This window comes from Rhinoderma darwinii, chromosome 3, assembly GCF_050947455.1.
Source record: "Rhinoderma darwinii isolate aRhiDar2 chromosome 3, aRhiDar2.hap1, whole genome shotgun sequence".
Taxonomy (NCBI): Eukaryota; Metazoa; Chordata; class Amphibia; order Anura; family Rhinodermatidae; genus Rhinoderma; species Rhinoderma darwinii.
Window position 1 is genome coordinate 36,546,149 of NC_134689.1, and position 14,842 is coordinate 36,560,990.

Below are 14,842 nucleotides of genomic sequence, written 5' to 3' on the forward strand. Positions count from 1 at the left end.
TTAATTTTTACACTTGCTGAATATATGGCAAAGATGCTAACCAACAAGGAAGTTTCTATTTCTAATTGAATTCCTGGGGACCCTGTACCTGAACCTGAACCTGTGAAGCCAGGAAATTGGATATTATTTTTATTGAGAAAGACCATATTAGTTTCTGCTTACCACACCTACGGCCGTACAGATAGCCGAACGTACCTCTTGGATACACTTAGGGAATTGCCACTATCCTCCTAGGCTATAAAAGACTGATTACAAAGGGTGGTCATTTGTTAGAAGTGACTGGTCTCAAACTGCAGAGTAGAAAACATCCAGAGCCTGGGAGGAGACAGGGCAAAATGTTATTGGTTATTCTAGGTATCCTATGGGAGTCCAAGGTGTGTTAACCTAAGGTATGGGATCCCTGGTAAGCAGGGTCGGGAGTATGATTCCCTAAAGACTTAGCTTGGAGAGTTAAATATTTTAATTTCACTGAAGGTAAGACTGCAACATATGAAATAGATTTCTGCGCTATTCAGATAAATACATTTGTACTATCTATGTAAATACCCTAATAAAAAGGAAAAGGGACTATATGCTATAGGAGCAGATGTTTCAGGTACTGACGTTATAGGGCATTTAATGAAGTTAAGAAAAAGGATGCAACTGAAAGTTCTTTAGCCCCGGAGATAGACCTACCCTCTATAGTCTATCTGGCCAACTTCACTTATGAAGATAAATTGGCATTAGAAACAGGTTACAGTGATAAAAATTAATGGTTAGCCTGGATGAGATACACTGCAATTCAAAATAATAGAATTAACTGTATTGCTTGCGCAAAAGCTAGGCCACATCTGGCTACTATACATGTCAGGCTATCAGATAAGGAGAACCCACAAGGTCTGCAATGTGTGTTATCTTTATATAATGCATCATATAATCTGGGTGATAAATTATGTAAGACATTCACTTTATTGTACCTACCTGTGGGGAGAGATGAAATCCCTCCCTTAGTAGTTGCTTACCCAGGCAACTACACCTGCTTTCTGAGGAATGGGCAAGGTAAGAAAGTAGGGAACCTCACTGAAGAGTTTTGTGACCGATAATGATAATTACTCCTCTAATGCGTTTGCCAACCAGACAAGGGCAAGGACTGATCTCTGACAGGCAGGAAGGCCAAGTGACAGGGAGGCTGTACACTGGTTCAGCTTCTGATGCCATTCCACATGTTTTCAGTCCCTGAGTTTCAGAGAATGGGAAAAAGCCCTGGAGACGATCTGAATCGCTATAAGGGGTCTATCCCTGGAGGTTCCTTTGACCATAGAATATACAGAGATGGAATAGGAGTACCCCGAGGGCTGCCAAATGAGTTTAAGGCCCAAAATTAGATTGCATCATGCTGGTGGTCTATGATAAATAAGAATGTCGACTGGATTAATTATGTTTATCACAATCAACAGAGATTTTTTAATTATGCCAGAGATGCAATAAAGGGCATTGCAGATCAGTTGGGATCTATATCTTTAATGACATGGTGAAATAGAATGGCCCTGGATATGTTACTAGCAGGAAAAGGGGGTGTTTGCAAAATGTTTGTATCTTCTGTTGTAATTTTTCCCAATAATACAGCTCCTGATGGCAGTATCACCATGGCATTGGAAGGACTCAATTCCCTGTCTGAAGAGCTTGCGGAAAACTCTGGAATAAATGACATCTTCACCTCATGGATTGATGGGTAGTTTGGAAAATGGACTGGCCTGGTAACCTCTGTGCTCATGACCATTGCCGTTGTTGCCAGTATATTGACTGTTTGTGGATGTTGTGCGATACCCTGCATAAGAGGATTGATCCAAAGGTTAATTGAGACCTCAGTGACAAAGACAATGTGCCAAGAGATACAAAAGAAGAGTGTCTGCCCTGGAGATTTTACAGAACATTTCTTGATACATTTATAAAAGGGGGGAATGTTAGGAAAGTTTTATTATAAATGTATTCTTACTACATGTAATAGATACGCTGAGCTATGCAGAACTTCTCAGGAAATGTTTTAGCTGATAAAGTGTTAAATATGTTTTGCTTACAAATTTGGGACTGTAAAGGATCTGCCAGGCACTACGTCTGTGGATACTACCAGGATTAATCAATCGACACCTGAGGCCGGACCTCTTAGACTGACTCCGGCTCCCACCAATCAGGGTGGCAGGCTCAGGAGTGGGAGAGCCTATCGCGGCCTGGTCAGTCGGAGTTAGCTCCGCCCCCTGTCCATTTATACCTGCCGTTTTCTCTTCCTCATTGCTTGTGATTCTTCCTGGTTTCCTGGCCCTGCTACAGCCTTGCTCCAGCCTGCAACTGCCTTGCTTCAGCCTTGCTACAGCTTCCGCTTATCCTGCTTCGCTCTGACCCCGGCTTGCTTCCTGCTCCTTGCTCTGCGTTCGTATACTTCGTGACATCCTGATTCTGACTGGCTCGTTGACCACTCTGGTTTCCTCACGGTGTTCCGTGGGCTACTGCCCCTTCCCTTGCTTGTTCCCTGTTTGTATTCCCTTGCACTTAGTCAGCGTAGGGACCGCCGCCCAGTTGTACCCCGTCGCCTAGGGCGGGTCGTTGCAAGTAGGCAGGGACAGGGCGGTGGGTAGATTAGGGCTCACTTATCCCCTTCCCCTCCTTCCTGCCATAACATAATCACAAGCCCATACCTAGTCTACCCTTTCTTCTACTCTATCATGGACCCCCTTGAGACCCTGACCCAGCAGATGCAGGGCCTCTCCCTACAGGTCCAGGCCCTGGCTCAGAGGGTCAACCAGCCTGACACTGCCATAGTAGTACCCCTCGCCTCACCTCTAGAACCTGACCTCAAGTTACCTGACCGGTTCTCAGGGGACCGTAAGACTTTTCTCTCCTTTCGGGAGAGTTGCAGACTTTACTTCCGTCTAAAACCTCACTCCTCAGGTTCCGAGAACCAGCGGGTGGGAATCATTATATCCCGACTCCAGGAAGGGCCCCAAGAGTGGGCCTTCTCCTTGGCTCCTGACACCCCTGAGCCGTTCCTCCTTCTGAGAAGGATCCTGCTTGTATTTTACCCCCTGGTATAATCGTTTCTGCCACTGATTCTGATTTAGTCTCTGATATTGCGGCTGATCAAGGTTCAGCTCCCGGGAACCTCCCTGTGGACAAGCTGTTTGTCCCCCTGCAATACCGGCTAAGGGTACTTAGGGAAAACCATGACTCCGCACTATCTGGTCATCCTGGCATCTTGGGTACCAAACACCTCATTTCCAGAAACTATTGGTGGCCTGGGTTGCCTAAAGACGTTAGGGCTTACGTCGCCGCTTGTGAGGTTTGTGCTAGGTCCAAGACCCCTAGGTCCCGACCTGCGGGCTTACTACGTTCTTTGCCCATTCCCCAGAGACCTTGGACCCATATCTCCATGGATTTTATCACCGATTTGCCTCCATCTCAAGGCAAGTCGGTGGTGTGGGTGGTAGTAGACCGCTTCAGCAAGATGTGCCACTTTGTGCCCCTTAAGAAACTACCTAACGCCAAGACGTTAGCTTCTTTGTTTGTTAAACACATTCTGCGTCTCCATGGGGTCCCAGTCAATATCGTTTCTGACAGAGGGGTACAATTTGTTTCTTTATTTTGGAGAGCCTTTTGTAAAAAGTTGGAGATTGATCTGTCCTTCTCCTCCGCCTTCCATCCCGAAACTAATGGCCAAACGGAGAGGACTAATCAATCTCTGGAACAATATTTAAGGTGTTTCATCTCTGACTGTCAATTTGATTGGGTCTCATTCATTCCCCTCGCCGAATTTTCCCTGAATAACCGGGTCAGTAACTCGTCAGGGGTCTCCCCGTTTTTCTGTAATTTCGGGTTTAATCCACGGTTCTCCTCCGTTTCTCCTGGTAGTTCCAATAATCCCGAGGTAGAGGTCGTTCATCAGGAACTGTGCACAGTCTGGGCCCAGGTTCAGAAGAACCTAGAGGCGTCCCAGAGCGTACAAAAAATTCAGGCTGATAGTAGACGTTCTGCTAACCCCCGGTTTGTCGTCGGGGATCTGGTGTGGTTGTCGTCTAGGAACTTGCGCCTTAAGGTCCCGTCCAGGAAGTTTGCTCCCCGATTTATTGGGCCTTATAAGGTCATTGAAGTCCTCAACCCTGTATCCTTCCGTCTGGAGCTGCCCCCATCCTTTCGCATACACGACGTCTTTCATGCCTCCCTCCTTAAACGCTGCTCCCCGTCCTGGTCCCCCTCGAGGAAACCTCCTGCTCCCATTCTCACCCCTGAGGGGGTGGAATTCGAGGTGGCCAAGATTGTGGACAGTAGGATGATCCAGGGCTCTCTCCAGTACCTGGTCCATTGGAGAGGATACGGGCCGGAGGAGAGGACTTGGGTACCTGCTCGAGATGTTCACGCTGGGGTATTGGTCAGGAGGTTCCACCTTCTCTTCCCCACTAAACCAGGTCCTCTTAGTAAGGGTCCGGTGGCCCCTCATAAAAGGGGGGTACTGTAAAGGATCTGCCAGGCACTACGTCTGTGGATACTCCCAGGATTAATCAATCGACACCTGAGGTCGGACCTCTTAGACTGACTCCGGCTCCCACCAATCAGGGTGGCAGGCTCAGGAGTGGGAGAGCCTATCGCGGCCTGGTCAGTCGGAGTTAGCTCCGCCACCTGTCCATTTATACCTGCCGTTTTCTCTTCCTGATTGCTTGTGATTCTTCCTGGTTTCCTGGCCCTGCTACAGCCTTGCTCCAGCCTGCTACTGCCTTGCTTCAGCCTTGCTACAGCTTCCGCTTATCCTGCTTCGCTCTGACCCCGGCTTGCTTCCTGCTCCTTGCTCTGCGTTCGTATACTTCGTGACATCCTGATTCTGAATGGCTCGTTGACCACTCTGGTTTCCTCACGGTGTTCCGTGGGCTACTGCCCCTTCCCTTGCTTGTTCCCTGTTTGTATTCCCTTGCACTTAGTCAGCGTAGGGACCGCCGCCCAGTTGTACCCCGTCGCCTAGGGCGGGTCGTTGCAAGTAGGCAGGGACAGGGCGGTGGGTAGATTAGGGCTCACTTATCCCCTTCCCCTCCTTCCTGCCATAACAGGGACAGTTGAAATTTCTCAATAAAGTCAGATAGAATTTAGGGAAGTTCAACTTTATCCCAGTTTCAGTTGTAAGTGTCAAAATATGCTATATGAAGCAAAACTGCATTAGACTAGTATTTTGTGTAAGATATTCACTGTCATGTGCAAAATGTCACCTGGTTGTGGTTAAGGCCTATATAAATAGATGTCAGGTGGTATTTTTATTCCTTCCACCAAAGGTTTTTTATAGCATAAATACTCTATTTAGAATTAGTAAAGAATCACTGGAATAATGATAGAGCTTTATAAAATATAACTTTTACTTCATATTGTTTAAAATAATGTGCAAAACATACACACAGGACAAATTTAAAGGCTAAAAATGTGCTCTCTTTTGTGAGAGAAAACTGACATTCTGTACGTTTTGTGCAGAGTAAATGCAAAGCTCCAAATATTACTGCATAAAGGAGGAGGTTTTTTCAAAGGTATATTTTGGGGTAATCCACCCCCCTACCCATTCTATAGTGTGTCCAAGTCCATCTTGATCCTGTAGCTGGGGACTGGGAAACCTCCTATTTTCCTTTTATATGTGTCCAGGCAGATAATGCAGATAATGCTGTTGTGCATTTACTCTGCACAAAACGTACAGAATGTCAGTTTTCTCTCACAAAAGAGAGCACATTTTTAGCCTTTAAATTTGTCCTGTGTGTATGTTTTGCACATTATTTTAAACAATATGAAGTAAAAGTTATATTTTATAAAGCTCTATCATTATTCTAAGGCCTATATAAGCCAGAGTTTCTGTAATGAAAGCAGACAACTGCTGATATTGTCTCCTCGCCGGCGAGAATAAAGCTCTTATTGAGATGAAAACTTGAATGATTATTGATAAGTATGGAAAATTCTTCTAACAGAAACAACTGAGATGCAATTGAAGTGTAGCCTTTTAGGTTTAATTCAAGGGTTGAACAAAAATATCCTGTGAAACGTTTAGAAATTGCAACCATTTTTCTACACAGCCTCCTCATTTCAGGGACTCAAAAGTAACTGGACAAATTAACATTAACATTACCATAAATAAAAGGTTTTTTTTAAAATATTTTGTAGAAAATCCTTTGCAGGCAATGGCTGCCTGAAGTCTGGAACCCATGGACATCACCAAGCGCTCGGTTTCCTCTTTTGTGATGCTTTGCCTGGCCTTTACTGTAGCTGTCTTAAGTTTTTGCTTGTTTGTGGGTATTTCTGCCTTAAGTTTTGTCTTAAGCAAATGCAATGCACGCTCGATCGGGGTGAGATCTGGTGATTGACTTTGCCATTGCAGAATATTCCACTTCTTTGCCTTAAAAAACTCCTGGGTTGTTTCGAAATATGTTTTGGGTCATTGGCCATCTGTACTGTGAAGAGACATCCAATCAACCTTGCTGTATTTGGTTGAATCTGAGCAGAAAGTTTATCCCTGAACACTTTAGAATTCATCCGGCTGCTTCTGTCTTCAGTCACATCATCAATAAACGCTACTGACCCAGTGCCTTTGGCAGCCATGCATGCCCATACCATCACACTGCCTCTACCATGTTATACAGAGAATGTGGTGTGCTTTGGATCATGAGCCGATCCAAGCTTTCCCCATATTTTTTTCCTCCCATCATTCTGGTACAGGTCAATCTTAGTTTCATTTGTCCAAAGAATGCTGTTCCAGAACTGGGCTGGCTTCTTTACATGTTGTTTGGCAAAGTCTAATCTGGCCTTTCTATTTTTGATTAATGGTTTGCACTTTGTGGTGAACCCTCTTTATTTGCTCTCATGAAGTCTTCTCTTTATGGTAGACTTAGATACTGATGCACCTACTTCCAGGAGAGTGTTCTTCACTTGGGTAGAAGTTGCGAATGGTTTTTTCTTCACCATGGAAAGGATTCTGCGATCACCCACCATTGTTGTCTTCTGTGGACGTCCAGGCCTTTTGGAGTTCACGAGATCACCAGTGTGATCTTTTTTTTCAAGAATGTACCGAACTGTTCATTTGGCCACATTTTTTTCAGCCCAACGATGGTCTGTTTCACTTGCATTGAGAGCTCCTTTGACCTCATGTTGTGGGTTCACAGCAACAGCTTCCAAATGCAAATGCCACACCTGGAATCAACTCCAGACATTGTACCTGCTTAATTGATGATGAATTAACGAGGGAACAGCTTATTCAGCCCATTAATTAGCTTTTGAGATAATTGTCCAATTACCTTTGGTCCCTTGAAAAAGAGGCAGCTACATATTTAAGAGCTGTAATTCCTTAACCCTTCCTCAAATTAGCATGTGATTACCCTCAAATTAAAGCTGAGAGTCTGCACTTTCAATATGATTTGGTAAACAGCTAAAATGGCAAAATTTGTGTCACTGTCCAAATAATTCAGGAACTAACTGTATATGTTAAAAAAACCTTAAGCACACAACTCATTTTCTTTATGTATTTTAACAGACATTATATTTTTATGTTTCTTTTTCATAACAGGAATCAAAGGCCTTTACAAATATTTAAGCCCAGAGAAACTGATTTTTTGCTGTTATTATTATTATTATTATTATTATATTATTATTATTATTATTATTACTTGTTTAACAAAAACTGTATGTACTGTAAGGGAATTAGGTAGCGGGACAGTCGCCAGTAAATTTCAGTCCGCACAGCAAAGATGTGGTACTACTGGCCTCAGTCAGTTTTATTTACAGGTTATACATGAATAAAAAGAAAACAAATAAAAGAAAACTCTATGCCTGTCCGGCACTAACTATACAGTCAGGTATCCTAACTAACACAGTGCAGGCCTAATGCCTGGCACTATAAACCATGCAGACCATACAACCTGTTATGAATGCAGTCGGTTTGCTCTCACAGGCTCCTCTCCCAAGGCTGAGAGAGAGAGTGTGACTGAACTGCAACCTTTTTAAAGGGCTATCATGCCTGACTCCTGATTAATAGCTAGACAGCCCAAGACCAGGACTGTGTGGATGGAGTGGGGACCTACCCATCTCTCCCCACTCCAACAACCAGGCCCTTTTCCAGGTTTTAGATAAAACCTATTGCAGAGAGAGAACCACATTCTCTGCTGAATTTAGTCCCTGGTTGTTTTCAGATAGCAGAAGACAGAAATCTTGGGGAAATATAGACCCCATCCACAACCTCTCCACATGGTCTGTCACAGTACCTAAACAGATGGTAGTCTTGACCTTCAGGATTATAATATTATAGGCTTATAAAATAGCCTATGAATATAGAGAAAACTTTAACCGCAGAAACAAAGCACCTAACATATCAAAAATACCTAACAGAAAAAAAACTGACCTTGTTGCCCATACCACAACCAATAAAAATGCAGCTCTTATTTCTGATGCTGGATTGGAAAAATTAAAGTTGCATTGTTATTGTCTATTATGGGAAACAAGGCCATTCTTTCTGTTAGACAGTTTTAAGAAATGAGATTTATATTGAGGAATGGATTATACCTTATAAATGATAGTGAAGAATAATAAATGTCTTCATTGATCTCCAAAATATTAATATAGACTTTTCTCATTATTATAATTTTAGTGAATAGTTACATTTCCATATAAGGCTTATTACAAATAACTGCAAGGCTTTCTCTACTCGTACCTCATATTTTAGTCAGTTGAGTCTGTAGAGATACGTTTATGACAATTTTCCCTATAGTATTTTACAGGAAGAGTAAAGCAAAACATCCATTCCCTATCCTGTATTGTAGACTGTCTGTACATTTAAATAATCCAGCTTGACAATTCTTCTGATGCACATGTTACAGCATGAGATTATGCAAGGTTTCCAAACTTTATATGTTTTATTATTCATTCACACAACACAATTTAGACTTCCGTTTAGGTTTTTGTAAACTCAATTCACTTCAGTGTATGTAATGCCATCTCTGCTCTGAAAAGAAAGCTTTAAGCCAGATAGTGAATCTTCCTTATTTGTCACCTTTGCAGCTTCAAATAGGCTAAGGGACCACCACCTCCATAAAAAAATGCAATTGGCTCTGCTGTCTACTGTCAATACCCTTGTCTCTAAGTAGATCATGGACACAAAAGCAAAGAGCACATCATTGAAGGATTCACTAGTAAGTCATGAGAAAGAAGATGTAAGATGATCACTCCATTCTTGACAGATTAGCTTTTGAAAAACAAGGGGTCCAAATAAAGTTTTTACACAAGGGCTTACAAGACTATGGAAACCGTGATTCATAGTTGGTGCACAGTCATGTCTTAAGGCGCTGTCTGGGGCATTAAAAAAATAAATAAGCTGCTGGATATGTTATAGAATAAAATAAAAAATAATACTTACCTGAAAAATTCCTTCACCAATGCATCATCAATGCCACGAGGTTAACCGTTAACCGCTCATCTTTGCTTACTTTTCCTGCATTGATGACATCTAGTACATCCACGTGACTTCTGCAGCCAAACACTGGCCTCAGCAGTGTCATGCTGCACATGCTAATATCACCGCTGAGGCTAGTGATTGGCTGCAGTGGTAACGTGAATGTATGGCACGTGATCAATGCAGGAAAAGTAATCAAAAACGTGGGGGCCACCGGAGGATCGGCACTGGAGCGGCAGGGAATTAGACTGATGAGTATTGCTTCTTTATTTAGGTTATAACATATCCAGCAGCCTATTTCATTTCTTAATATCTCAGACAACCACTTTAAAATGCTATGCATAAAAGAAATGCATAAAGCAAGTGACAAATAGAATTGGAAGACATGGAGACAACAGACCGCATTGACTTATAATTGGGTTCTGTCAAGGTTTCTGTCATTTTAAAGGCTAGAATAGTGCTGCATGTCATTAAAGTGACCAAATCCATCACAGAACCCCTGATGGAGGTTCTTAACGCTAATGTGAAATGAGCCTAAAACTATGTCCTGCAACTTTTTTTAAATAAAATTATAAATGTTAAGCAAAGTTCAAGCTTTATGCAAAGATGGGTATTATATTCAATCAATAATACATATAAAATGTGATTATAAATGTAACAATTATTAAAATTATCATATAAAGTAAAGGATGGCTCATGTTATTAACAAAACAATACATTATATGGGTTTATTGTAAGTGACAATTGATTCTCTGCACCCCTAATTTTTTTCTTAGGTTCTCTACATACTCATAAGTCAAGATATCAATACTTTGCAGATGATAAGAGATTTCTCAGTTAGTAGAAAGACTGAACAAGGAAGCAGATAATCTGAACAATAAACCATGAATCTGTGTGCCATTTGTAACAAAACAATTGTTTCCAACAAAAAAAAATCAACCCAGGTCATAAGAAATGTAAAAAAAACGAGAAAACTTAGTAAACCAATACATTTCTATTTGATGCAATTCAAAGAAAACGGTGTGTATATATAGTAGTTGAATAAATATTCAATATAACTATGTTTCTAAATAAAATGCAGTTTAGGATTAATGTTCGTTGATTCCACTGGAGGAAATGATGATAATGGAGGAATATGCTCCCCTATGCAGAACGTGGTAAGGATAACTTGTAATTATTGTTTCTTTGTTTTTATCTTTGTACACACATGGAATACAATATCATCAATATGAATTAACTCTGATTAACACATGTTAAATAGACTCAATTAGCAAATAGTAAGCTTTAAAGTCAGATCAAAATAGGATTATATTATGTTGGACTCTTTTGGTCATATTGTGTTAGGAGCTCATTACTTTACCAGTGCCCATGGTTTGAATTAGGCAAGTCTAACCCTGCTAAATAGTATTACTCAAATCGATCAGACATAGATAAAGAGTATATAAGAAACATTTATGACATTTTTAGAACCTCATACAGCAGGTATAAGGTTTGAAGATCTCACCTGGTCAGTGCTTGGAGAAGCCTCTTTGAAGCTTTCCGTTCTTTGTTCTGTATTATCAGCGTCAATCAGGTTTTCCACAGGAACATTTCCATTTGGTTGCATGTAAGTAAAGTCGCCCTCAGCAGAATCTAACGCCACACAGACATTATATGAGTACGGTAAAGGTAATGTTCCATCACTATACATGGAGAATGTCCTGGGATCAATTGGAGGATACAGATTTGTGGCGAGAGAAGAGAAGGTTGGTAAGGGTTTTGGCTGTTTACATTTTGATATAATCACCACCATCACAGTTAATATAAAAAGCAAGGAAATAAGTGCAAGTGACACCACTAAGTATAACTGTAAGTTGTTTTGAGTTTCTTCATCCTTTAGTTGGTTGCTGAGTTTAGGAAAAACAACCTGTTGAAAGTTATCCGCAATAATAAGACTTAAGGTGGTTGTAGCAGAGAGAGTGGGATCTCCATTGTCCTTCACCATCACAACAACCTTGTAATTCAGCATGTCCTTTTCCTGAAAGCTGCGTGATGTTCTAATCTCCCCTGTGTGTTCACTTATCACAAAATGAGTTGTGTCTGACACTTGTATGAAGTGGTAAGAGAGCCAAGCGTTATGTCCAGAGTCTGTATCCACTGCCACTACCTTAGTTATTAAAGAACCAGGCTCGGAGACATACGGCACCATCTCAAACACAGCCAGACCTCCATTATCTGGTGATGGGTACAAGATCTTTGGTGAGTTATCATTCTGATCCACTATACGGATAATTAATGTAGCATTGCTGCTCAGAGAGGGGGATCCATTGTCTGTAGCTGTGACTTCTATTATAAACTCCTTGTTCTGTTCATAATCAAATGATCTTTGGGTATAAAGAACTCCGGTCTCTATATTGATGGAGACATAAGATGACATTGATAGACTTTCTGTACTAATGCTGGAAATTGAATAAATTATTTTAGCATTGTCTCCAGTATCAAGATCTGAGGCTTGTAAACTGAATATTGAAGCTCCTAGTAAATTGTTCTCTGGCAGATAAGCAACATAAATAGATTGGGAAAATATTGGTGGGTTGTCGTTGACATCTGATATCTCCAATCTAAGATTTTGTTTGCTGGAAAGTGGAGGAGATCCTCTATCTGTAGCTATAATAGTGAGATTATATGAATATTTTTTCTCTCTGTCTATAGCAGCTTTTAAAACAAGTCTATAGTAACTGTCTGAAGACAATAAATCAAAGGGAACATCTTCAAGAATGTGGCAGTCAACATCTGCATAGTCTCCAGAATCTTGGTCATGAACTTCAATCAGAGCTATCATTGCTCCAGGTGCAGAATCCTCAGGAATAGAAGTAGATAGTGAAGTGATGGATATTTCCGGAGCATTGTCATTCTCATCCATCACTTCTACTAGTACTTTACAATGAGCTACAAGGCCTCCTCCATCCTTTGCTTCGACAAACAATTCATAATTTTGTTTTTTTTCAAAATCCAAGTTTCTATTGATCGTTATTTCACCAGTGTTTGGGTTAATATTAAATATTCCTGTGTGATGGACCTTATCAGTTGCCTTAATGAAAGAATATGTGATTTGCGCATTGACCCCTTCATCATTGTCAGTTGCATTTAACATGATCACTGTAGAATTAACAGGTATGTTTTCCTTTAAGGTGACTTTATACATATCTTGGGTAAATATAGGGGCATTATCATTGGCATCTATAACAATTATCTTCAGTAAAGTTGTTCCAGACTTGATAGGATTTCCTCCATCCAGGGCTGTTAGTATTATTTCATGAGTGCCTTGTGTCTCTCGATCTAATGGTTTCTCTAGGACAAGCTCTGGAAATTTACTCCCATCTGTTCTGATATTCTCAGTGATTGTAAAATACTGGTTATCACTGATCTTATATGTCTGCACTGAATTAATACCAATATCTGGATCTTCTGCAGTTCTCAAAGCAAATCTTGCTCCTGGTGATGTCAATTCAATTATTTCTAAAATGATGTTATCATGATAAAACTGTGGAGAATTATCATTTATATCCTGAATCTCAACTTTAATTTTAAAATTATTAAAAGGATTTTCAACCACAGAATCAAATTTTAGGTAACATGAATCTTCTGCCTCACACAATGTCTCTCTGTCTATCCTGTCCTTAATATATAGATTTCCATTATCCATATTTACATAGAAATATTTCTCTGAAGCTCTGGATACAATCCTCAGTTTTCTAGATGAGAGCTGCAAAATATCTAATGCAAGGTCATCTGCAATATTTGCTATAACAGAGTCTTTCCTCATTTCTTCTACAATGGAATAATGAATCTGACCAGAGACTGAATGACACAGCCAAGAAAATAAGATAGAAATTGTTACTTGCCATCTGAGTCCTTTGCTGCCCTGTATAGGAGGTTCCATTGTGTCCATCCTCAGTGATTATTTCCCATAAAATATCCAATAAAACTTTGTCATCCAATGTAAATGTTTAACAGAAAACTGTTCATAATATCTGTAATTCTCTTTTAAATCATATTCTTAGTTCTGTGTCCGGGAGAATCCCAAAAACGACTGGTTCTTTCTGCAGATCAGCAATGTATGTAGGAGAGGAAAATACCAGTGGATTTCTAGTTTTGCATTTTTCTTCTTACTGGTTAAACAGCGGCGCTCAGAGGTGAAAATACAGAATTGCAATGTCCTTACATTATTTTATAAAGTATATATTTGGCATTATTAAAATACTTTATTTATATTGCCATCTAAATGTAAAAAAAATTAAGCACACAACCCATTTTCTTTATGTATTTTAACAGACATTATATTTTTATGTTTATTTTTTTTTTATAACAGGAATCAAAGGCCTTTAAAAATATTTAAGCCCAGATGAACTGATTTGTTGCTGTTATTATTATGACTATTATTATTATTATTATTATAACTTTTTTAACAAAAACGATATGTATTTAAACAGATGGCAGACATGACCTTCAGGATTATAATATTATAGGCTTATAAAATAGCCTATGAATATAGAGAAAACTCTAACTGCAGAAACAAAGCGCCTTATTTATCAAAAATATCTAAAGGAAAAAACTGACCTTGTTGCCCATACCACAACCAATAAAAATTCAGCTCTTATTTCTGATGATGCATTGGAAAAATTAAAGTTGCATTGTTATTGGCTGTTATGGGAAACAAGGCCATTCTTTCTGTTAGACAGTTTTAATAAATGATTTTTATATTGAGGAATGGATTATACCTTATAAATGATAGTGAAGAATAATAAATGTCTTCATTGATCTCCAAAATATTAATATAGACTTTGCTCATTATTATAATTTTAGTGAATAGTTAAATTTCCATATATGGCTTATTACAAATAACTGCGAGGCTTTCTCAGGTTGTACCTCATATTTTAGTCAGTTGAGTCTGTAGAGATACGTTTATGACAATTTTACCTATAGTATTTTACAGGAAGAGTAAAGCAAAACATCCATCCCCATCCTGTATTGTAGACTGTCTGTACATTTAAATAATCCAGCTTGACAATTCTTCTGATGCACATGTTACAGCATGAGATTATGTAAGGTTTCCAAATGTTATATGTTTTATTATTCATTCACACAAAACAACTTAGACTTCCGTTTAGGTTTTTGTAAACTCAATTCACTTCAGTGTATATAATGCCATCTCTGCTCTGAAAAGAAAGCTTTAAGCCAAATAGTGAATCTTCCTTATTTGTCACCTTTGCAGCTTCAAATAGGCTAAGGGACCACCACCACCATAAAAAAATGCAATTGGTTCTACTGTCTACTATCAATACCCTTGTCTCTAAGTAGATGATGGACACAAAAGCAAAGAGCACATCATTGAAGGATTCATTAGAAAATCATGAGAAAGAAGATGTAAGA

General features: G+C 39.9%; 1 protein-coding gene across 3 annotated transcripts in view; it reads right to left on the reverse strand.

The window, feature by feature from the left end:
- Positions 1 to 14,842, reverse strand: part of LOC142748889 (protocadherin gamma-C5-like) — a 352,928-nt gene that overhangs the window by 327,371 nt on the left and 10,715 nt on the right. Inside the window, exon 1 of one of the 3 annotated variants that reach the window (XM_075856241.1) lies at positions 10,935 to 13,514. The exons of the other annotated variants lie outside the window; for them this stretch is intronic. Coding sequence (XP_075712356.1) covers positions 10,935 to 13,361 — 2,427 coding nt within the window. The 5' untranslated portion in view covers positions 13,362 to 13,514. Of the gene's footprint in view, positions 1 to 10,934; positions 13,515 to 14,842 lie in introns of those variants that run through there. 3 annotated transcript variants of the gene reach the window in all.